Raw genomic sequence first — 25,248 nt, 5'->3', positions numbered from 1 at the left:
TTATGGGGCTTAAAAAAAGGCATTTAAGTGTAGAATTAGAATCTGATATCCAAATATGGGACCAAGTGTTTGGGGGGCCGCCTCTCCCCAAAAACATCCCCCAAAAGGGACAAATTTACGACCATAGTCATATGGGGCTCAAATGAAAGGTCTTGGGAGTTAAGCACGAATCTGATATCAATATTTGGGAAAGTGTCTACGGGGCCACCCCACCCAAATAGTAAGTATTTGCTGACTTTTGCAATATAAGGCTCAAATAGGAGGGTTTTTAGAGTGGAACACGAATCCGAGTGGCCGCCCCGAAACAAAACACCTCTCAAGCCGGTCATGTTTGCCGACTATGGAAATATGGGCCTAAAGGTATGTGGGAGTAGACCACGTATCTGATATCAACATTAGAGGCCAACTGTCTAGCGAACGTCCCACCACCATAACAACACCCAAATATGACTTATTTGCACACCAAGACAATTTGGGTCGTAAAGAGAGTGGAACTAAATATTAATAGTTTTTAGGGCCAATATCCTAAACCGTACATATTTGCTGACCTTTGCAATACGGAATTTAAATGAGATTTGAAACCGAATTCGATATCCAATTTTGAGGCCAATGCCAATATGGGGTTCAAATAAATGATATATAGATATATGAGAATAGAGCACGTTGCTGATATATTTTCAGGGCTTAGTGTTTGGGCGACAACCCTAATCCCCAAAACACCCTTAAATCGGCCATATATACCGACCATGTCAATGTGGAGATTAAATGAGAGGTATTGGGGGTAGAGCAACAATTGATACTCACTTTCGGGACCAATTTTCTGGCGGTCCAACCCCTTTCCCAAAATACCCCACAACCAGCAATTTTTTAGTGACCATCGCAAAATGTGGCTCAAATAAAGGTATTTGGGAGTAGAATACGAAATTGATATCTAAATGTAGGACCATGTATTTAGGAAATCACCCCTTCCCCAAAACACCCCGCAAAGGGTAAACAATTTTCGACCATGCCAATATGTGGTATTTAAGATTAGAAAACGAATTTGATAACCTATTTTGGGCCATGTGTTTGGGGTCGCCTCAACGTGTAAACTCACCTAAACCAATGGCAATATGGGGTTTAAATAAATGAGTTTTTAAAGAAGAGCACGATGCTGATATTTTTTCAGGGCCAAGTGCCTGGGAGACCACCTCACCCCCGAAAAAAAACCCCTAAATCAGATATCATGAGAGTAGCGGGCTGAAATAAAGTATTTTAAGAATGGAGTACACCTTACATCCAAACTTAAATTCGTAAATCAGATATCATGAGAGTAGCGGGCTGAATTAAAGTATTTTAAGAATAGAGTACACCTTACATCCAAACTTAAATTCGTAGACCAATAAAGATCATATGGGACTCGGACAAAGGCACTTATATTGTTAAATTGTTAGTCAAGCGATATACTATTTTCGTAGCATGGTATTTCAGTAAAAGCTCTTTAATTGTTGAAAATAAATATTCCAAGGAAACTTTTGTTCCATATAAAGTAAAAGAAGGCGCAGCGGATCGGGCCCGGGTCAGCTAGTCGTATATATAAAAATCAATTCCTTATATACTCTGAAACGGCTGAACCGATTTTCTTGCAATTTTCACAGATGGTGCATAATGATCTCGTAGTGAAAATAGGGTACTACATTTTTTGATATCTGAAGGGTTGCCGACCCTCCCTCTTACCCTAATTTTCAGAAACTCCAGATCTCGGAGATGGGTGGTGCGATTTCAGCGAAATTTTGTGTGCTCTCATATAAGTACCCTTAAAATATAAATTTGGTATCCAAATTTCGGATTGGCTACCTAGGGGGTATTAAGGATAAGAAAACGTATCTGATATCCAATTGTCGGACCAAGTGTTAGGGGGACCACCCCACCCCCCCAAAACAGCCCTAAATCGGACATATTTTCTGACCATGGCAATATGGGACTCAAATGAAAGGTATTTGCGAGCAGAATACGAATCTTACATCCAATTGTGGGGCCACGTTTCTGGGGGTCCACCTCTTCCCCAAACAGGATATATTTACTGACCATGGGAATATGGGGCTTAAAAAAAGGTATTTCAGTGTAGAATTCGAATCTGATATCCAAATACGGGACCAAGAGTTTGGGTTGCCGCCTCTCCCCAAAAACATCCCCCCAAGGGGACAATTTTACGACCATAGCAATATGGGGCTCAAATGAAAGGTCTTTGGGAGTAAAGCACGAATCTGATATCAATATTCGGGAAAGTGTCTATGGGGCCACCCCACCCCCACAACACCACCCACATAGGAAGTATTTGCTTACAATTGCAATATGAGGCTCAAATAAGGGAGTTTTTAGAGTAGAACAGGAATCCGATATATATTTCCAACTCACTGAGTGGCCGTCCATCCCCAAAACACCCCCCAAACCGGTCATGTTTGCCGACTATGGAAATATGGGGCTCAAATTAAAGTTATTTGGGAGTAGATTACGTATTTGATATCAACATTAGGGACCAACTGTCCAGGGGACGTCCCACCACCATAATAACCCCCCATTGGACGTATTTGCTCACCAAGACAATTTGGGTCTTAACGAGAGTGGAACAAAAATGTATAGTTTTAGGGCCAATACCCCAAACCAGACATATTTGTTAACTTTTGCAATAAAGAGTTTAAATGAGATTAGATAACGAATTTGATATCCAATTTTGAGGGCAATAGCAATATGGGGTTCAAATAAATGATATATAGATATATGGGAATAAAGCACGTTGCTTATATATTTTCCGGGCTTAGTGTTTGGGAGACCACCCCAATCCCCAAAACATCCCTAAATCGGGCATATTTTCTGACCATGTCAATGCGGAGCTTAATTGAAAGGTATTGGGGGGTAGAGCAAGAATTGATACCCACTTTCGGGACCAATTTTTTGGGGGTCTATGCCTTTCCCAAAATACCCCACAAACAGCAATTTTTTACTGACTATCGCAATATGAGACTCAAATAAAGTTATTTGGGAGTAGAATACGAATTTGATATCCAAATGTTTTACCATGTATTTAGGACATCACCCCTTCCCCAAAACTCCCCCAAAGGGAAAAAAATTTTCGACTATGTCTATATGTTGGTCAACTTAAAGGTATTTGAGATTAGAAAACGAATTTGATAACCTATTTTGGGACCATGTTTTTGGTGGACGCCTTATCGTGTAAACTCCCTTAAACTCCAATGGCAATGTGGAGTTTAAATAAATGGTATTTGAAAGAAGAGCACGATGCTGATATTTTTTCAGGGCCAAGTGTCTGGGGGTCCCGAAAACACTCCTAAATCTGATATCAAGAGAATATCGGGTTGAAATAAAGTACTTTAAAAATGGAGTACACCTTACATCAAAACTTAAATTCGTAGACCAATAAAGATAATATGGGATTCAGATAAAGGCACTTATATTGTTAAACTGTTAGTCAAGCGATATACTATTTTCGTGTCATGGTATTTCACTAAAAGCTCTAAAATTTAATTAAATTTTGTTCCATATAAAGTAAAAGAATGCGTAGCGGAGCGGGCCCTGGTCAGCTAGTCTATTAAAAAAATATAAATTCTATGTGAACTTCTTCTAATTGCGTGCAAAATTACATTTTGGTAAAGAGATACATGCTGAAGTGTAAACTAAATTCGATCCACCTGAACTTGACTCGCAACAACAAAATACTTGACTCTCACAAACAAAATACCGAATAAGTAAAAATTAGGTTGTTTGTGCCATGAAGTTTTTATTACCTCCTGTGTGTACGTATGTTTTTCGGGTAGTTTCTTACATAGTCACGTGTTCAATCATACATTTTTTTATTAGAACCCAAAGAACAAAACAAACCGTAGCAAAAACTTCAGGTGAAATAAAAAAATACCAAATAAAAATATTTTGCGAAAGATGCACTGGCGAAGTAATACCGGATCACATGGCCATTCAATGTTAAAAACGTGTACGAGCCCGAGGTTGGGCTCGTTCACGTTTTGCTTTTCCAAACGAAACTACTTTTTATACCCTCCACCATAGGATAAGGGTATACTAATTTCGTCAGTCTGTTTGTAACACCTCGAAATATGCGTCTAAGACCCCATAAAATATATATATTCTTGATTGTCGTGACATTTTATGTCGATCTAACCATGTCCGTCCGTCTGTCTGTCGAAAGCACGCTAACTTTCGAAGGAGTAAAGCTAGCCGCTTGAAATTTTACACAAATACTTTTTATTAGTGTAGGTCGGTTGGTAAATGGGCCAAATCGGTCCATGTTTTGATATAGTTGCCATTTAAACCGATCTTGGGTCTTGACTTCTTGAGACTCTAGAGGGTGCAATTCTTTTCCGATTTAAATTTTGCTCGTAGTGTTTTGGTATCACTTCCAACAACTATGTTAAGTATGATTCAAATCGGTTCATAATCTGGTATAGCTGTCATATAAACCGATCTTGGATTTTGACTCCGTGAGCCAATAAAGCGCGCAATTCTCATCCGATTTGGCTGAAATTTTGCATGAGGTGTTTTGTTATGATATGATATACTGCGATATACTGTGCTAAATATGGCGTAAATCGGTATAGAACTTGATATAGCTGCCATATAAACCGATCTGGGATTATGACTCCTTGAGCCTCTAGAGGACGGAATTCTCACCCGCGCATAGAACTCGACAAATGCGATCAATGGTGGAGGGTATATAAAATTCGGACCGGCGGAACTTAGCACGCTCTCACTTGTTTTTTTTTTTTTTTTTGTTTTTTAAAATAAGGCAACTAATCATTGCATCATATTCATAAAAAGTAAATATTTTTCTGTTTTTTGTGAATATCAAAATCTATTCCATTTAATTTATTAACAATCGAATTGTTACACATAATCGACACCTAACAGGTACTTTCATGTGTATATAAATAAGAATGTTCGATATTACATGTGAATCATTTTGATGTGAATCATTAAGAGGTGTAGCTTTGGCTTTGAAAGCAAAAATATGAACACCATATTCATAAATAGCCAATGATTTTTTTTGTGATGTATGGAAATTTTACCACCACGTATGGCTAAAATGTTTTCACTACTAGACACGTAATAGTTTTTTTCATATGATGTCGGAACGTTCGAAAAAGTAAAGAGGCTTAGCATTGAATGCAAAAAAAAACCTGACAAGCGGCCACCATATTCATAAAAAATCGATCATATTTTAGCTAACAGCAAAGCTATTGCTATTGAATTCTGCAACAAACGAAACATTTCCATATAAAAGCACTGCATATAGACTTCCTAAAATTGTGACCCATAATTGACTCTTAACAGTTACTTTCATATGTAAATAAGAACGTTCGAAATTACATGTGAATCATTTTGATATAAATCATAAAGAGGCTTAGCTTTGGTTTTGAAAGCAAAAAAAAATTTACACCATATTCATAGATAGTCAATGTTTTTTTTTTTTTTTTTTTTTTTTTTTTGTGATGAATGGAAATTTTACTCATTTAATTCTTCATACAAATAAAATAATTCCTCCCAAATGCACCACGTATGAACTTGCTAAAATGTTTTCACTAATAGGCACTTAATAGTTTTTTTCATGTGATGGCGGAACGTTCGAAAAAGTAAAGAGGCTTAGCTTTGAATGCAAAAAACCTGACCAGCAGCCACCATATTCATAAAAAATCGATGATATTTTAACTAACAGCAAAGCTTTTGCTATTCAATTCTTCAACAAGCGAAACAATTCCACACAAAAGCACTGCATATAGACTTCCTAAAATTGTGACCCATAATTGACTCTTAACAGATACTTTCATATATAAATACGAACGTTCGAAATTACATGTGAATCATTTTGATGTGAATCATAAAGAGGCTTAGCTTTGGTTTTGAAAACAAATAAGTAAAAGCGTGCTAAGTTCGGCCGGGTCGAATATTATATACCTTCCGCCATGGATCGCATTTGTCGAGTTCTTTTCCCGGCATCTCTTCTTAGGCAAAAAAAAAGGATATAAGAAAAGATTTGCTCTGCTATAAGAGCGATATCAAGATATGGTCCGGTTTGGACCACAATTAAATTATATGTTGGAGACCTGTGTAAAATGTCAACCAATTCGAATAAGAATTGCACCCTTTTGGGGCTCAATTAGTAAAATAGAGAGATCGATTTATATGGAAGCCGTATCTTGCTATAGACTGATTCAGACCATAATAAACACGTATATTAATGGTCATGAGAGAATACGTCGTACAAAATTTCAGGCAAATCGGATAATAATTGCTCAAGGATAATAGAGGCTCAAGAAGTCAAGACCCCAGAACGGTTTATATGGTAGCTATATCAGGTTATGAACCGATTTGAACTTTATTTGACACAGTTGTTGAAAGTAAGAATAAAATACGTCTTGCGAAATTTCAGCCAAATCAGATAGGAATTGCGCCCTCTAGAAGCTCAAGAAATCAAGTCCCCAGATCTGTTTATATGACAGCTATATCAGGTTATGAAACGATTTTAACTATACTTGGCACTGTTGTTGGATATCATAACAAAATACCACGTGCAAAATTTCCTTCCAATCGGATAAGAATTACGCACTCTAGAGACTCAAGAAGTCAAGATCCAAGATCGGTTTATATGGCAGCCATATCAGGTTATGAACCGATTTGAACCACACTTGGCACAGTGGATTGGATATCATAACGAAACACGTCGTGCAAAATTTCATTCCAATCGGATTAGAATTGCGCACTCTAGAAACCCAAGAAGTCAAGACCCAAGATCGGTTTATATGGCAGCCATATCAAAACATGGACCGATATGGTCCATTTACAATACCAACCGACCTACACTTATAAGAAGTATTTGTGCAAAATTTCAAGCGGCTAGCTTTACTCCTTCGGAAGTTAGCGTGCTTTCGACAGACAGATGGACGGACATGGCTAGATCGACATCAAATGTCGCGACGATCAAGAATATATATACTTTATGGGGTCTCAGATGAATATTTCGGGTAGTTACAAACAAAATGACGAAATTAGTATACCCCCCATCCTATGGTGGAGAGTATAAAAATATGGACACCATATTCGTAGATAGTCAATGTTTTGTTTTTTTTTTTGTGTTGAATGGAAATTTTACTCTTTTAATTCTTCATATAAACGAAACAATTCCTCATAAATGGACCAGGTATAGTTTATATACTAATGGACATTTACTAGTTTTTTTTTCATATGATGGCGGAACGTTCGAAAAAGTAAAGAGGCTTAGCTTTAAATGCAAAAATCCTGACCAGCCACCATATTCGTAAAAAAAATCGATGATATTTTAACTAACAGCAAAATTTTTGCTATTCAATTTTTAAACAAACGAAACAATTCCACATAAAAGCACTGCTTATAGCCTTCCTTAAATTGCGACCCATAATTGACTCTTAATAGTTACTTTCATATGTATATAAGAACGTTCGAAATTACATGTGAATCATTTTGACGTGTATCATAAAGAGGCTTAACTTTAGCTATAAAAACAAAAATATGGACACTACAATCATAAAATGTCAATGTTTTTGTAAGGATTGGAAATTGTGCCCATTTGATACCTCATACATACGAAATACTTGAACATAAATGCACTACATATGGACTTCCTAAAATTGTTACACTAATTGACACTAACAATTTTTTCATAGGTAAGCAAAACGTTCGAAATGGTAAAGAGGCTTATCTTTGGCTTTGAAAGCTAAATACCTGGCCAGTGGCCACCATTTTGTAAATAGCAAAGTTTTTGCTATACCTACATTCAACAAAGGAAATCATTTCACATAAATGCACTGCATATGGATTTCCTAAAATTTGTACACACAATTGTGTCTTTACAGTTACTTCATTTACAAATAAGAACGTTCGAAATTACATATGAATCATTTTGATGATAAAGAGGCTTAGCTTTGATTTTGAAAGCAAAAGTTCTCCACACCACTATGATAAATAATCAAAGTTGTTTTTTCTTTTTTTCATGAATGGAAATTTTGCTCATATAGTTCTTTATACAAACGAAAAAAATTCTACATAAATGCACTTGCTAAAATGTTTACACTAATAGACACTTAACAGTTTTCTCATATGTAAGCAGAACGTTTGAAATACAATAGTAAAGAGGCTTAGCTTTGGCATTGAATGCAAAATACTTGGCCAGTGGCCACCATATTCATAACAAGTCAATGATATTTTAGTAAACAGCAAAGTTTTTGCTATCCTATTCTTCAACAAACGAAACAATTCCATATAAATGCACTGCAAATGGATTTCCTAAAATTGTGACACATAAGTGACTCTTAACAGTTTCTTCCATATGTAAATCAGAACGTTCGAAATAACATGTGAATCATTTTGATGTGAATGATAAAGAGGCTTAGCTATGGCTTCGATTTTTTTTGGAAACCATTATCATAAAAATTCAATATTTTGCTTAAAGGATTGGAAAATGTACTCTATTAAATATTCATAAAAAATAATTAATTTGACACAAAAACGCTACATATGCACTTCCTAAAATTGACCCTTAACAGTTTTTTTTTAAAGGTGAGAAACACGTCCGAAATAACAAGGAAACAAACGAACGAAAGTTAGGTTAGGTTTAAATGGCAGTCTACCCTCAGACTCACCAAGACGATTTCGTCCATTGTGATACCACAGGAACACAAGTAGGAAGATGACTTCTAATTCCTATCGTTAAACCATCCAGACCGCTTAAAACAGTCCAACACCTTGCGAATGATCATATCCGCTAAATCAGACAGGTTCTCAAAGAACTGAGAATCTAAGGTGGAACTCCTTCTGAATGCTAGGGACACACACGGAAGATGTTCCATTATCTCTTCTTCTTCTGTGTCCTCACAACTTCTGCAAAAGTCGTTGCTGGTAACCTTTAGTTTGTCACTATGTTTTCCAATTTGACAGCGACCTGTCATGGCGGACGCAATGACTGAGACGTCTGTTTTAGACAGTGACAGCAAAGCGGTAGAGCTCTTCAAATCTAAATTAGGCCACACAGTTTTGGAATACTCACAGCCCCCTCTTGGTGACCTTCGGGCCTGGTTCTGAAAACTTAGCTTACATGTCGCTAGAGGCATACCCACTTATTCCTGTTTCCCTGGAATGTGTAAGGTAGTTCCTTGTCTCGCAATCTCGTCCACTTTACAATTTCCTGGGATATCTCTGTGGCCCGGCGTCCAGAACAGGTGAGCTTTGAACTGTTTAGCCATCTCGTTAAGAGATATGCTACAGCCGAGAGCGGTTATTGTGTACAGAAATACGTTCTCCAGGGATTTAATGGCTGCCTGAGAAGATATTTATGCCAATCGTCGTTATGCATTATATCTTAGCCTTTCCACCACTTCCTTAATTGCAAGAATCTCCACTTGATACTCATTACAGTGGTCAGGTAACCTTTTCGATATGACCAGTTCTAGATCTTTAGAGTACTCCCCAAAGCCCAACTGGTCGTCTAGTTCGGAAACATCCGTATAGAAGTCTGTGTAACTTCTATTACCAGGGATTTCGTAATTCCAATCGGTTCTATCAGGAATAATGGTACAGTACTTTTTGTCAAAAGCAACTCAGGCAGGGTGTAATCCACACTGCCTGGAACATCAGATATTGTATCAGGGATAACACAGTGTCCGTAGCCGCCACATGACCAAAGAAAAAGCAAACTTAGCCTCACGGCAATGGTCTCAGAAATTTGTCTAGGCACAATGTTCAGGAGTATAAGATGTAGCATTAAATTCAGTGCATGAGATGGTGTCATCCTCAGTGCGGCTGTGATGCACAAACAAGCCATCCTTTGGATTCGGTTAAGTGTTGAACAGTAGGAGGACTTTTGAACCGCCCCCACCAGACCACAACACCATGTAGCAATATAGGTCTGACAACTGCAATATATACCCAGTGCATAACGCGCGCTCTAAACCCCAACTTTAGCCAATGGCTCTCTTGTAGGTGTATAGGGCAAGAGCTATACACCTACAAGAGACAACACTTAACCGGATCCAAAGTATGGCTTGTTTGTGCATCACAGCCGCACTGAGGATGACACCATCTCCCTGGACATTGCGCCTAGACAAATTTCCAAAATGTTGGATTTGAAGTTCAATTTCCTGACCAGCAAAACACCCAGGTATTTTGCGCTTTCTGTTAATGGAACATTCTCTCCTGCCAAGGAGACAGGTGCCAATGTAAGCAACTTATATCTCCTGCTGAAGAGAACTACATCTGTCTTGCACGGATTTACGCCTAGACCACTTTCGGTAGCCCACTTAGCTGTTGCACATAGAGCTTTCTGAAGTATATCTCTTAGAGTGCTGGGAAACTTTCTCCTAACCGCAATAGCCACGTCATCCGCATCCGCGTCCACTTTTACACCTTTTTCTTCCATAGATAATAATATATTGTTAATGGCTATATTCCAAAATAGAGAAGACAGTACATCTAGTTGAGGTGTTCCTTTACTATTCCATCTTTTTAGATCCATAGATCCCAAGTCTGTCATAATGCATCTTTTAGTCAGTAAGTTATTAATAAACTATATGCGGTAGAGTTGATGCCTAAAAACTCCAACTCCTTCATCATTGACATCAGTTTAACATTCTTGAAAGCACCTTCAATGTTAAGAAATGTTACCATTATATTTTCCTTGAAGGACTGTCTCGATGGACTTGCCTTTATAATATGCATGCTGCTTCCGAGACAGGTAATCTCCAGGCATCTTTGGCCTAAGATATGTTTCTATCAACCTCTCAAGAGTCTTCAGCATACAGGATGACAGACATATAAGAAAAAAATCTTTCGCCTTCATGTACTAGGTTTTCCTGCTTTCTGAATGAAAATTACCTTTGTGTCCCTCCCTCCCACAGATATATATGACATGGTGATACAAGCAGAATCTTCAGTACTTAGCGACGGAAGAAGGAACAAGTTTAGACTAATCTTGGCAAGAATACAGGCTATGTGTCTCCCTTTCCCCGTATCCTTGAGTAGTTAAAATCCCGTAATTCTTAGCCCATGAACCATTCCTCCACACACCCATGGTTCCTGTATAACAACCACGTCGAATCCATCTGCCATCAGGAAGACCTTTAAAGTCGCTGAAGCGGCCATGGTGGAGATTTGTCTGCGGAAGCCGGACCATAGTCGGGATTTAGAACTTCCACCACTGTTACGTTAGCCTCGTCTTCTGATTCCGCCAGGAGTTCATCCTCACAAGATTCGTTAAATCTTCTCATGAGGAGCTTCCGTACGCATCCAAGGGCAGGTAAGAAATTAGTGGAACCACTCTTCCTCAGTACAGTGGGTACTTGCGGTGTAGACGATTCCTCCTTAGATGCTTCACTAGCTGCTGCTGTCGAAGTTCTTTTTGGGTTCCGTCCTTCCCCGATGGCGCATATCTTGAGCCCAGTCCAACCGGATGACCAACCCACACAGGGCTTGTCAGGTCCCGTTTCGATGCCTTCCCAACCTGTCTCGATTGTAGCAGGTTGGTAGTTTATAGGCAGGTGTTTAGCAACAATTGCTGAGTCGCCTCCTGATTCCCCAAACGTACCGCTTCTATAAGCCTTCAGTTTCAACTTGTTGTATCCATAGGATACAGCCCCTTCAGACAGCCGGAGTTGAGTACAAATACTGCATGTCTCCGGTCACCAGCAGCCTCATCAAATTTACCAATCTTCCTGTCGGTTGTTGATAGATTGAGATTACATTCCCTTAGTCTTCCAGCTATGGATTCAGGATCTGAAGGAATCCTTGGTATTCAAGCATGCGCCATTGGTCGAGATACAACGATACATTTCAATTGATCGTCGATCCCTGAAGGTAATTACATTGTATCGGCCCCGATACCAGCCTACTTCGTCACAAACTGGAGGAGACCCAAGAAATTCCGCAAGTACATCGAAGTTAACTGATGACAGTCGATTGACTATCCCACTCCAAAGACCAAAATGTTAAATTTTTTTTAAAGAAAAATGTTTGAGATTTTTTAAAGAAAAATGTTTGAGATTTTTTAAACAAAATATTATTTAAAATTTCTTTAAAATTAATATTTTTATGAAAATGTCTCGGAATACAAACATTTCACAAAATTTTTTCTAAAGACTTAAATTTTGGGAAAATTCTACAAAAGTGTCCTTTACAACTTTTGAAATTTTTTATGTTCTTTCAAAAAAAATCTTGTCATTGTTATTCTTTTTTCATCTTATAAATAAAAATAAATTTGTGTTTATTTGTAGATTTGTTTGTTTGTTTGTATGTTTGTGTGTTCCTAATAGACTCAGAAACGGCTGAACCGATTTTCTTGAAATTTTCACAGATGGTGCATAATGATCCCGTGGTGAAAATAGGGTACTACATTTCTTGATATCTGAAGGGGGCGGACCCTCCTCCTTACCCTAATTTTCAGAAACGCCAGATCTCGGAGATGGGTGGTGCGATTTAAGCGAAATTTTGTGTGCTCTCATATAGTGCCCTAAAAATAAAAATTTGGTAGTTAAATTTCGGATGGGGTACCTAGGGGGGCCGCCCCACCCTAAAACCTACCATATATATATTTAGGCCAATCACGACAATATGGGACTCAAATGAAAGGTATTTAGAATAAGAAAACGTATCTGATATCTATTTGTCGAACCAAGTGGCAATATGGGACTCATGGCCGACCGACCATGAATCCCATCCCAGAATAAGAAAACGTATCTGATATCTATTTGTCGAACCAAATGGCAATATGGGACTCAAATGAAAGGTATTTGCGAGTAGAATACGAATCTGATATCCAAATGTGGGGTCAAGTTTCTGGGGGTCCACCCCTTCCCCAAACAGGACTTATTTACTGACTATGGGAATATGGGGCTTAAATAAAAGGTATTTGAGTGTAGAATTAGCATCTGATATCCAAATATGGGACCAAGTGTTTGGGGGGCCGCCTCTCCCCAAAAACATCCCCCAAACGGGACAAATTTACGACCATAGTCAAATGAAAGGTCTTTGGGATTAAAGCAAAAATCTGATATCAATATTTGGGAAAAGTGTCTATGGAGCCACCCCGCCCCCACAACACCACCCAACCCCCAAAACACCCCTAAATCGGACATATTTACCGATCATGGCAATATGGGACTCAAATGAAAGGTATTTGCGAGTAGAATACGAATCTAATATTCAAATGTGGGACCACGTGTCTGGGGATCCCCCCTTTCCCAAAACACCCCCCAAACAGGACTTATTTACTGACCATAGGAATATAGGGCTTAAATAAAAGGTATTTGAATGAAGAATACGAATCTGATATCCAAATATGGGACCAAGTATTTGGGGACCGCCTTTCACCAAAAACATCTCCCAAAGAGGACAAATTTACGACCATAGCAATATAGGGCTCAAATGAAAGGTCTTTGGGAGTAAAGCACGAATTTGATATCAATATTGGGGAATAGTGTCTATGGGGCCACCCCACCCCCATAACACCACCCCATCCGCACAACATCACCCAACCCCCAAAACACCCCCTAAATTGGAAATATTTACCGATCATGGCATTATGGGACTCAAATGAAAGGTATTTGCGAGTAGAATACGAATCAGATATGCAAATATGGGACCACTTTTCTGGGGGGGTGGACCCCCTTTCCCCAAAACACCCCCAAACAGGACTCATTTACTGACCATGGGAATATGTAGAATTGAGTGTAGAATTAGAATCTGATATCCAAATATGGGACAATGTGTTTGGGGGCCGCCTCTCCCCAAAAACATCCCCCAAAGTGGAAAAATTTATGACCATAGCCATATGGGACTCAAATGAAAGGTCTTTGGGAGTAAAGCACGAATCAGATATAAATATTTGGGAAAAGTGTCTATGGGGCCACCCCACCCCCACAACACCACCCAAATAGTAAGTATTTGCTGACTTTTGCAAAATGAGCCTCAAATAAGAAGCTTTTTAGAGTGGAACACGAATCCGATATGTATTTCCAACTCACTGAGTGGCCGCCCATCCCCCAAAACACCCCCCAAGCCCGTCATGTTTGCCGACTATGAAAATATGGGACTCAAATTAAAGATATTTGGGAATATACCACGTATCTGTTAATAACATTAGGAACCAACTGTCTAGGGGACGTCCCACCACCATAATAACCCCCCATTGGATGTATTTGCTCACCAAGACAATTTGGGTCTTAAAGAGAGTGGAACTAAATATTTATAGTTTTTAGGGCCAATACCCTAAGCCGGACATATTTGCTGACTTTTGCAATAAGGAGTTTAAACGAGATTAGAATAAGAATTTGATATCCAATTTTGAGGCCAATGGCAATATGGGGTTCAAATGAATGATATATAGATATATGAGAATAGAGCACGTTGCTGATATATTTTCAGGGCTTAGTGTTTGGTGGACCACCCCAATCCCCAAAACACCCCTAAGTAGCCCATATTTACCGACCACGTCAATGTCGAGATTAAATGAGAGGTATTGGGGGGTAGAGCAAGAATTGATACTCACTTTCGGGTCCAATTTTCTGGGGGTCAACCCCTTTCCCAAAATACCCCACAACCAGCAATTTTTTAGTGACCATCGCAAAATGGGGCTCAAATAAAGGTATTTGGGAGTAGAATACGAATTTGATATCCAAATTTAGGACTATGTATTTAGGGCATCACCCCTTCCTCAAAACACCCTGCTAAGGGTAAAAATTTGTCGACCATGCCTATATGTGGTATTTAAGATTAGAAAACAAATTTGATAACCTATTTTGGGCCATGTGTTTGGGGGACGCCTCATCGTATAACTCCCCTAAACCAATGGCAATGTGGGGTTTAAATAAATGGTTTTTAAAAGAAGAGCACGATGCTGATATTTTTTTTCATTGCCATGTGCCTGGGGGACCACCTCACCCCCGAAAACACCCCTAAATCAGATATCATGAGAATATCGGGCTGAAATAAAGTATTTTAAGAATGGAGTACACCTTATATCCAAACTTAAATTCGTAGACCAATAAAAATGATATCGGATTCGGGCAAAGGCACCTGTATTGTTAAACTATTTGTCAAGCAATATACTATATTCGTAGCATGGTATTTCACTAAAAGCTCTTTAATTGTCGAAAATAAATATTCCAAGGAAACTTTTGTTCCATATAAAATAAAACAAGGCGCAGCGGAGCGGGCCCGGGTCGCCTAGTTATTTATACAAAATAAAATAAGTTGGAAGGCATCAAATTATCCTACAAGCCAATTTAATTTATCCTATCTGCAAAACCATCAAAAATTAAAGCTTCTCCGCACCGAGAATCGAGAGACCGGGTTGTATGGGAGCTATACCAGGTTAAAGACCGATTTGGATCGTAATTAATATTGGGTTGCCCAAAAAGTAATTGCGGATTTTTCATATAGTCGGCGTTGACAAATTTTTTCACAGCTTGTGACTCTGTAATTGCATTCTTTCTTCAGTCAGTAATCAGCTGTTACTTTTAGCTTGCTTTAGAAAAAAAGTGTAAAAAAAAGTATATTTGATTAAAGTTCATTCTAAGTTTTATTAAAAATGCATTTACTTTCTTTTAAAAAATCCGCAATTACTTTTTGGGCAACCCAATACAATTGTTGGAAGTCATAACGGAACCTCATATGCAAGATTTCAACCAAATCCGACAATAAAAATTGCGGCTTGTAAGATCCAAGAGCTGATATAGGTCTATAACCTATATCAGGTTATAGACCGGTTTGGACCGTACTTGGCAGAGTTGATGGAACTCAAACAAATCAGACAAAAAATGCGCATTCAGGGGGTTTCGAAGTCAAATCGGGAGATCGGTTTACATGGGAGCTATATCTAAATCAAAACCGATATGACCCATTTGCAATCCCCAACGACCTACATCAATATTAAGTATCTGTGAAACTTTACGCGTTCGACCGCTATGGCATGGCTAGATTGACTCAGAACGTCGAGACGATCAAGTATATATATATATACTTTATGGGGTCTTAGACAAAGATTTCGGGGTGTTACAAACGTCAGCAGACTTTTTGTTGTTACAGCAAAACATTTATGCTGTGTTTATTAACAAATTTCTCTCAGAGTAGTATTCATTTAGTTTGAGAGCAAATATTTGTATTCTATTCGGAAAACAATAAAAATGGGTTTAAAATGAATTTGCTGAATAGTAAGTTTATGTTTAAAATCATATTTTCAGATTAAAAATATTTTAACCGATGGATCTCTATTCTGAAACACAGTGCGCCGTTTTGCTTCTCATTCCGAAATCATAGTTTATTCATTTTCGATAAAATCCATAAAATGCAATTTGACAGGCATCTAATGAATTCCTCCGTCAAAATAACGTGCAAGATTTCCTCAAATGAAGATCATGGAGCCAATAAACGCCTTAGCTTAGGCAATCTAAAGTTGCTTTTAACTCCCACAAGACATTTTTAGTGAATAAGAATTCAAGAATTGGGTTAATAATCGTTCTCCAAAAAGCCTTAGGTACCACAATCGCCCCATACACAACCATTAGCAGGTTCTTGGATATAACACTTAAGAAAGAAAGCAAGGAAAGCCACAGCAATAATCACCTGGCGTCGTATTGAGCAGCGCACTTAATCTGTTTTTCATTTAACCCCATGTCCAAATGGATATTTACTAAATACCCTCTTGCTGTTGTTATTCTTTTCCTTTCCAGGAGCTACCAAATCAACAACATTCCAAAGAATGGCATTGGCTGCCAACACCTCTAAGGACACTGACGAAGACGACGGTGATGATGATGACGATGACAAAGTGACTGAAGGTAATGCTGAAGTGAAAACCAAACAAGAAATCTCCAAACAACAGGAGCAGCAACAACCACAAAAAGAATCAACACAAAAGTGTAATACAAAGAAAATGAAAAAGGATATGCAAACACTTGCTGCAGCAGCTCCTCCATGCACTGAACCAAACGAAGTCACAGGGCGAAGTTTTACAAATTCCAACGTCCAAGGCAATATCAGAGATAAAAGTGGTGGCAGCATTGTCGCTGGAGTAAAACCAACAAAGGAGACACAATCACGCAAAGCCATCAGACGTTCACAAAGTGAACGCCAACCAAGTTCTATGACATATCTGAGCAACAGAAACGACAGGAGCAGCCACAGCAACAGCTCCAAATCGGATGATGGTGGTAAGGACAAGAACAACAAACGGAGTTCGGCCCACACTAAGCCAGATATTAGAAGTGGTATGAAGGACGATGTTGTCGTTGAAGATGGTGGCAACCGTTCAGGCAAGGCGTTTCGTGCTGCTGCAAACAAAACAAATAGCCAGAGCCACGAAAGGAAAAGCTGTGAATTGAATTTTCAAGATACAATGGCATTGCGCAAACGTTCTCAGCGTTGCGATACCAGAGATTTATTCACAATGAGTCCTTTGGAAAGACCTCGCGAACCACCACCCCCACCACCAGTGACAATAGCCAATGGTTCGACACTGGATGCAACACTGCCCAAGGCGACTGCTGCTCATTTGTTGCGGAAGACGACACATCGAGAAGAAGATATTGAATCTAAGGCAGATGCTATTGAAAGTTTACCACAAACTGTGCAAAGCTTGGAAAATAAACAACAAGAGGACATTTGTGCCTTCACCTCTTCCGCGCCCACTAAAGGCAAACAAACTGCAACGTACAACAACACTGATGCATCAGTCCAAGTATTAAGCCCAGAAATCAATGACAACACTTGCCATGATAGCAGCAATAACGAGCAGCATCAGCAACAAATGTTGCAAGCCACCAACATTAACCCTTCACCTCCGCCACCTACTGGCGGTGAGACGACAAATGGCAGCAAATCCTCAATGACATCTGTAACCAAAGTCATTCATGGCTCAAATGCGAAGAAACAACATCAGCAACCACAACGAACAGTGGTCAGAGTAGCACCCTTCAACAAGAATCCCTCAAATACATGTGAAGTGCATCGCCTCAAGATCACCCACACAGACAGTGACTATGATATGCCGGTGACACCCACTGGCTCACCCAAAAGTCCCCATATCCAGGGCTTAGCTTATGGCCCACACTTCGGCTCGTCCTCGGCACACTACAGTGTTACCGACCTGTCCACATTAAACTCTCCTCTGGATTATGGTCAGAAGAAGACGTCTATCCTCATTACGGGGGATGATTGCTACAGCACCATGAATCTTAGTTGTGATGACTCCTCGACCCCCCTATACCAATCGTCTGTTGTGGTTACCGATGGTAACAGCAAGAAGGAAGTGGAGGGAGTGCAAATGACCAATGCCTTTAACACGGTCACCATCAATGTAAGCAGTCCTCGCAGCAGTGAGGATGAGCTGATACTGCAACACAATCAACTCAATAATCTCTTGAAACGGCAGGCCAAGTCTTTGGCGTCGCCCTCCTCCGTCATGGGCAGTATACGAGCCATAATACCCATACGTGGCACCATAGATATAAATCTGCAGCGATCTGCCTCCTCCACATCGTCCACTTCGACGAGTTCTATGACCAGCACCAACAGCAGCACTTCCTCATCCGCAGGCTGCACCACCAAAAGGGGCAAAACTCTGATACGCTTGGATTATTTGGAAAAGGACAAGGGTGCCAGCAATATGGAATCTTCTCCTTCACCCGTTCCAGAGGACGAGGGGCAGAAAGCACCTGAAGATTCCTCACCCGAGTGGCTGCCGCACGAAACCGAATTGTTGAAAATACTCCGTAATCCTGTGGAGGCTGTGAAACGCAACCTGGTACCTCACATCTGCAAATTGCGCGAAGATGATACCCAAAAAGATTCCAAACGTTCCAAGAAAATGAAAGATGGCCTCAAGGAGGTGCCGCTGGAATTTAAGGAATCCACCTCAACCAGCAGCCGACCTCCAGGCAGCCATAAGGCCTTCGATGCCAACTCCTTCATAGGCAAGCTCTTGGAAGATCCCATGCTGAATCAAGTGGCCGAAGGCCTAGAGAGTGATACCGTTTGTGATTTGATTGAGAATTCATTGAAACGTTTGCAGGAATCTCGCAACTCCCTGGATATGAGTGGTACCAAAGATAACGATGACATGAATCGTTTAATAGATCTGTCTCTCAAGCGCTTGCAAGAGGAGAGGCAAAGTCCTCAGAAGGCAAGCAGCCACACGTCGCCAAATGTCGCCACTGCGGTCAATGGCAATAATCTACTGGCCGTGCCCTCCACCACCAAAGACGAAGAACGTTTATCGAATCGCGGCAGCATAAGTTCGGCTAATAGTTTTGCCTCGGCTCACAACTATGAGCTATTCGATTTCGATGCTAACGAGTCCGATTGCTATCAAAGTTGCTCGAGCGAAATCAATTCCATTCTGGATGATGAAGTCGGCTCGCCCGAAACCAAATCAAAGTTCTATCAAATGCTGGTGGACGCCACTTTGCAGGAAATAGAATTATCCACCAATGCCGAGGACTTAATGAACACCGAGGACCACCAATACGAGTCGATAAGGCACACCATCGATCCCATATACGAGGAGATATCCGATATGCCGCCACCCTTGCCCCTTACAGCACCGCCTCTCAACGATCCCGAGTTGGAAAAGAAGTCAGCCCGTTCCATTTTCGAGGGAGCCTCCAAGTATGATATACTCTCCTATTTGGTGGATGCCAAAGAGCGTGGTGTTGTTAAAGAGGAAGTCTTTGACTTCCCCCTTAACTGTTCCAATCCCATAATCATTGAGGAAGAGTCCGCCGATACGCTCAGTGATTTGGGGAAACTTAGCAAACTGAAGCGCTTGGACACCATCAGTTCTCGTTCTTCGGTTGTAAGTGACTCCTCGGAGGATAATCAGAGTAACATGAGCTCATTGTCGCCACCCTCCAGCAATGCCAACAACTTCATGCTATTGCGCCACAAGCATGCCTCTAGCAGTGACATAGAGCGCAATGATTCTGGAGTGGGTTCGGAGACCAGCAAAACATCGCGCAGTAAATATCTGAATCCTTCTCACAACTCCTCGATAACATCTTCCTTCTCTTCTACCACCTCCTCGCATTCGCAATCGCACTCGCCACAACCGCGCAACAGCCCCTTGCATTTGTGTGAGGACTGTGATGGGGCTGTGGAGACCCAAATTGCCGAGAACGGCGCCATGTTCGTACCATTGGTGTGTCGCAAATGTGCCAAGAAGCGAGTGGAACGCAAGGAGATCCTAACGGAAATTGTCGAAACCGAAGAGAAGTATGGTCGGGATTTGCAAATAATCCTGGAGGAGTTCTGTCATCCCATGCTGGTGGCCGGTCTGCTTACACAAGAGCAGCTCTCTGCAATCTTCTTGAATACCGAAGAATTGCTCGAGAATAATCAAACTTTGGCCGAACGTATGCGTGATGCCCTCGACATTGCCCTGGAGCAGGGTGATGATGATCTGCTAACGGTGAATATTGGTAAAATATTCCTGGAATCTACGCAAATGCTGCATGCATTCGAAAGTTATTGTGTTCGTCAGGCAGGTGCCAGTCTGCTATTGGCCAATTTGGAAAAGGACAAGGAATTGCTGAGGATCTTTTTGAAAGTCTCACAAATGGAGAATGCCGTTTTGAGGAGAATGAATTTGAATTCTTTCCTAATGGTAGGTTTAAAGGGAAATTTTCTGGTCTCACTCCATTCATAATTTTGCCACTTTCTTTCCTTAAATGACAGGTGCCCGTGCAACGTGTCACCAAATATCCTTTACTATTGGCCCGCTTGTACAAGGTTACACCGGCCCACCTCGAAGGACGTGACCAACTTAAGCTGGCCCAGGAAAAAATTGAACTGCACTTGAATCACATCAACCAGGAGGCAAAAGATGTACCCACCAAACTCTGGCGCCGTATCTCCTCATCCAGTCCCAATAGACGTGCATCCTGCGAAATCGATATGATCAACATTAAACTGCGAAAAATGGCCATCGATGTGCTTGAGTGGAATCACGATGAGGTGCGCTTCGTCATGGAGGGCAAACTGTTGTACACGCAACCCACCGACAGCAATTGGAAGAAGGCACGCACAATCAAGTTGACATCAGTTAATGCTATGCTGGTGACAAATGGCAAGGTACGTCGTTGTAGTCAATTATTTCCAATGTGTGAATTATTTTTTTGTTATTGGAGTTATATTACTTTTCCAAATCTTTAAAATTTTTCGAAAAATTACAAAAAAAGAAATAAGGCATTTAGTTCGGCCTTCCCCAATTTCGGATACCCACCATCTCGAGTATATATGTAAACCACTTTTATCATGCATAATTTATGAAACCATAGCAGCTATATACAAATATGGTCCGATTTGGATCAAATTTGGCACAGACATTGAGTGGTCTAATAAATACTGTCACTGTTCAATTTTGTAGAACAAAATATTGGTCTTTTTGGCAGCTATACCTATACTATATAGACCGATCTGAACCATATAGGACACGGATGTCGAAAGCCTCGCATAAGCCACTGTGTCAAATTTTAGCGAAATCGTATAATGAGCAATTTATGGGGCCAAGATTTTAAATCGAGAGAGTGGCCTATATGGCACCTATATCCAAATCTGAACCAAATTGAAGTAGGATGTCGATAGGCCTAACACAACTGACTGTCCCAAATTTCGCGATATCGGACTATCAATGCGCTTTTTATGAGCCCAAGACCTTAAATCGAGAGATCGGTAAATATTACAGCTATATCCAATCATATTCTCGGAGGAAATGCAGGGGTTTAACATAGCTTACTCTACTTACGTTCAGCAAAATCGGTGAATAAATACGCAATTTATGGGTGAAATTCCTTCAATCGGGAGATCGGTATATGGGGGCTATAATCAAAAATGCTCCGATCAAACCATATTCGACACGGACGTCGAGGGGCTGAACACAGCTCACTATGTTATATTTCGGCGAAATCAGGCAATAAATGCTGCTTTTCTTGACCTAAGACCTTTATTCGGGAGATCGATCTATATGGGGCTATAATGAGATACATGTCAAGGATGTCGATGATCTAAATACAAACCATTGTGCCAAATTGGGTAATAAATGCAGCTTTTATAAGCCGAAATTCCTAAATAGGAAGATCGGTCTATATGGGGCCTATATTAAGATATAGACCAATTTAAACCATATTCAGCACAGATGTCTTCACACAAGTCATTGTTCCAAATTTCAGCCAAAACTGATAATAAATGTGGCTTTTATCGGCCTAGTACCTTAAATCGGGAGATTGGTCTATATGGGGGATATATTAAGGCACAGACCAATTTGGACCATATGCGGCACAGATGTCGGTGATCTTATAGACCAATCTCTTAATTTACTGTCTTGGGCCCACAACAGGGGAATTTATTGTCCAATTTCGTTGAAAGTTGGTATAGGGAGTTATGTGTTAAGCTCCGCGACATCCCTGTTCAATACGGCCCAGTTCGGTTCAGATTTGGATATAGCTACCATAAATACCGATCTCTCAATTAAAGTTTTGGGTACAACAATAGCACGTTTATTACTCGATTTCGCCGAAATTTGACGAAGTGGGTTGTATTAGGCTCTTCGACATTCGTGTTCAATATGGTTCAGATTGGTTTATATTGGCTGGCGTACACATATATCGATCTCCCGATTTAAGTTCTTAGGCCCATAAAATATGAATTTTTTAACGGATGAATTTGGTACAATGAGTTGTGTTAGACCCTTACATAGCCTTCCTGAATATGGTGGAGGTCGGACTATATTTAGATATAGCTGCTATGGGTTCATTGGTTCACATGATGCATTTTTCACCATATTATGATGAAGCGTGGTTGATATATATATCCGAGGTGGTGGGTATCCAAAGTTTGGCCCGGCCGAAGTTAATGCCTTTTTATACAGAACAAAGAAAAGTATGTTAAGTTTGGCCGGGTCGAATCTTGGGAACCCACCACCATGGGTTCTGCTAAAAATTTATACAAAATAAATTAAGTTGTAGGACATAATTTTTTTCTACATACCAAGCTTTTGTCAAACCAGCAAAAATTACAGCTTTTAGGAACCGAACAAGGATGATTGATACTGCCAGTGAAATAAGATTTGTTTGGTTTTCTATTGCGCTTATGAATCAAGTCGTCTTAAAGAGCCCTGTTTAAATTTAGATGTGTGCTTTACAACTTACTCTAGTTGGATTGGTTGTAAAGCACCATGATCCATTTGACATCTCCCGCTGAAGACTTTTCTTGGTCGAAAATGAAATCGCGATACGGGAAACCAGTCAAATGCTTCTAGCAACAACACACTTTTGCTGACTTTTAAATATTTTTTGCTCTACTATTTTTTGAATAGAAAGTATTAAACAATGGTCTTAAGCCGGACAATATAATAGCTTTGTGATATGGTCTTCTATTTGTTGACTCAAGTACCACCCCGCGTCAGCCAACTCCCATAATATTGGCTCTAATGCTGGCTGCTGGCAACCAAACAAAGGAAATGATACTTCTGATTGCATTCTAAGGATATTGAATTTTGGTCATTCCCCAAATGGAAATGTCACATAGAATGTACAACATTATGGTCGCATACACACATATATACCCATACCCAGGCACTTACAAGAGCCATTGTGTCATTAGAGTCTGTATGAGTTTTTAGCAAATAAATGGGGAACCTCTTATGCATTTCCCATTTCCCTATACACTGCCAACAATAGAAATTTGCGGAATCCTTATTGAATTAGATGAAACATGCATTTTATTAAAAGCTTAATATTGACCACAAACATTTCAATTGAATTGCCCTTTAATGGCTTTGTTTTGTCGTACACAAAGAAATTTCAAAACATGACTATGGACTATTTGGTAAAGGATGGCATAGAATTTCCAACGAGTACTAATTTGAGTTCGGAAATAAACAAGAAGGGGAAAACCACCAATCATTTGAAAAAATTAATCTGATTATTCCAACTCGTAGCCCAGTTGATCAGTCAAAAAAAAGACAACAAGTAAAAGCGTGCTAAATTCTGTCGGGCCGAATCTTAAATACACCCTCCACCATGGATTGCATTTGTCAAATTCTTTGCTCGGTATCTCTTTATAAGCAAACAAACAATAAATAAGAATTGCTATGCTTTATCTTTATATCAGGTTATGGACCGATTCGGGGCATTATTGGTTTGGATGTTGGAGGCCATAGTAGAAGTCAATGTGCAAAACTACAGCCTAATCGGATAAGAATAGCCCCCCCTAGAGGCTCAAGAAGTATTAGCGGGATATCGGTTTATATGGAAGCTATATCAAAACATAAACCGATATAATCCATTTACAATCCCAACTGATCCACTCTAATAGGAATTATTTGCGCAAAATTTCAAGCGGTTAGCCTCACTCCTTCAAAAGATTATGGTTGGCAGATGGACGGATATGGTTAAATCTACTTAAAATGTCATGACGATCAGGAATATATACCTTATGGGGTCTTAGATCAATATTTTGATGCTTTACAAGCGGAATAACGAAGTTAGTATACCCCCATCCTATGGTGGATGGTATAAAAGCACTTAAACCCCACAACTTCCTTATTATGCTGGGTACATTCATAGGCCACCATAGTGCAGAAGTTCGCCTATGACGCTAAACGACTGGGTTCGAATCCTGGCGAGACTATCTGCAAACATTTTCAGCTCTGGTTGTCGCCTCCTAATGCTGGCAACATTTGTGAGGTACTATGCCATGTAAAAACTTCTCTCCAAAAAGGTGTCGCACTGCGGCACGCCGTTCGGACTCGGCTTTTAAAAGGAGGCCCCTTATCATTAATCTTAAACTTAATTTGGACTGCACTCATTGATATATGAGATGTTGGTCCCTGTTCCATAGTGGAATCTTCATGAGCAAAATTTGCATTTTACGTCTATAGTCTGACTAAGGCTAACCCAGTTGGCCGTAAGAGGATTAGACTCTCCCGCTTGGATGCGTTCCATCTAAAAACAAATATGTGAGGCGGATCCTTCGTTGAAGTTTTGCTTGCTAGCTTAAGAGAAGATTTTTGATATTTCCCCTTCAAATAAATTGTTCTTCAAATAAATTGTAGAATTTAAACCAGTAAGGAAAGGCAAAAGTCGGGCGGGCGGAGCCGACTGTATAATATCCTACACCTATCCTATAAGTACTACGTACAAAGGAGCAATATCCAATTTTGAT

General features: G+C 39.9%; 1 protein-coding gene across 1 annotated transcript in view; it reads left to right on the top strand.

The window, feature by feature from the left end:
- The window catches only part of LOC106093651 (uncharacterized), a 367,744-nt gene that overhangs the window by 330,045 nt on the left and 12,451 nt on the right, over window positions 1-25,248 (top strand). Inside the window, exons 4-5 of the mRNA XM_059361756.1 lie at window positions 16,761-20,689; window positions 20,761-21,156. Of these exons, the coding sequence (XP_059217739.1) occupies window positions 16,761-20,689; window positions 20,761-21,156 (4,325 nt within the window). The remainder of the gene's footprint in view (window positions 1-16,760; window positions 20,690-20,760; window positions 21,157-25,248) is intronic.

The sequence above is a fragment of the Stomoxys calcitrans genome, chromosome 1, assembly GCF_963082655.1.
Source record: "Stomoxys calcitrans chromosome 1, idStoCalc2.1, whole genome shotgun sequence".
NCBI classification, from domain to species: Eukaryota; Metazoa; Arthropoda; class Insecta; order Diptera; family Muscidae; genus Stomoxys; species Stomoxys calcitrans.
This window is presented reverse-complemented; position numbering and strand designations above follow the sequence as displayed.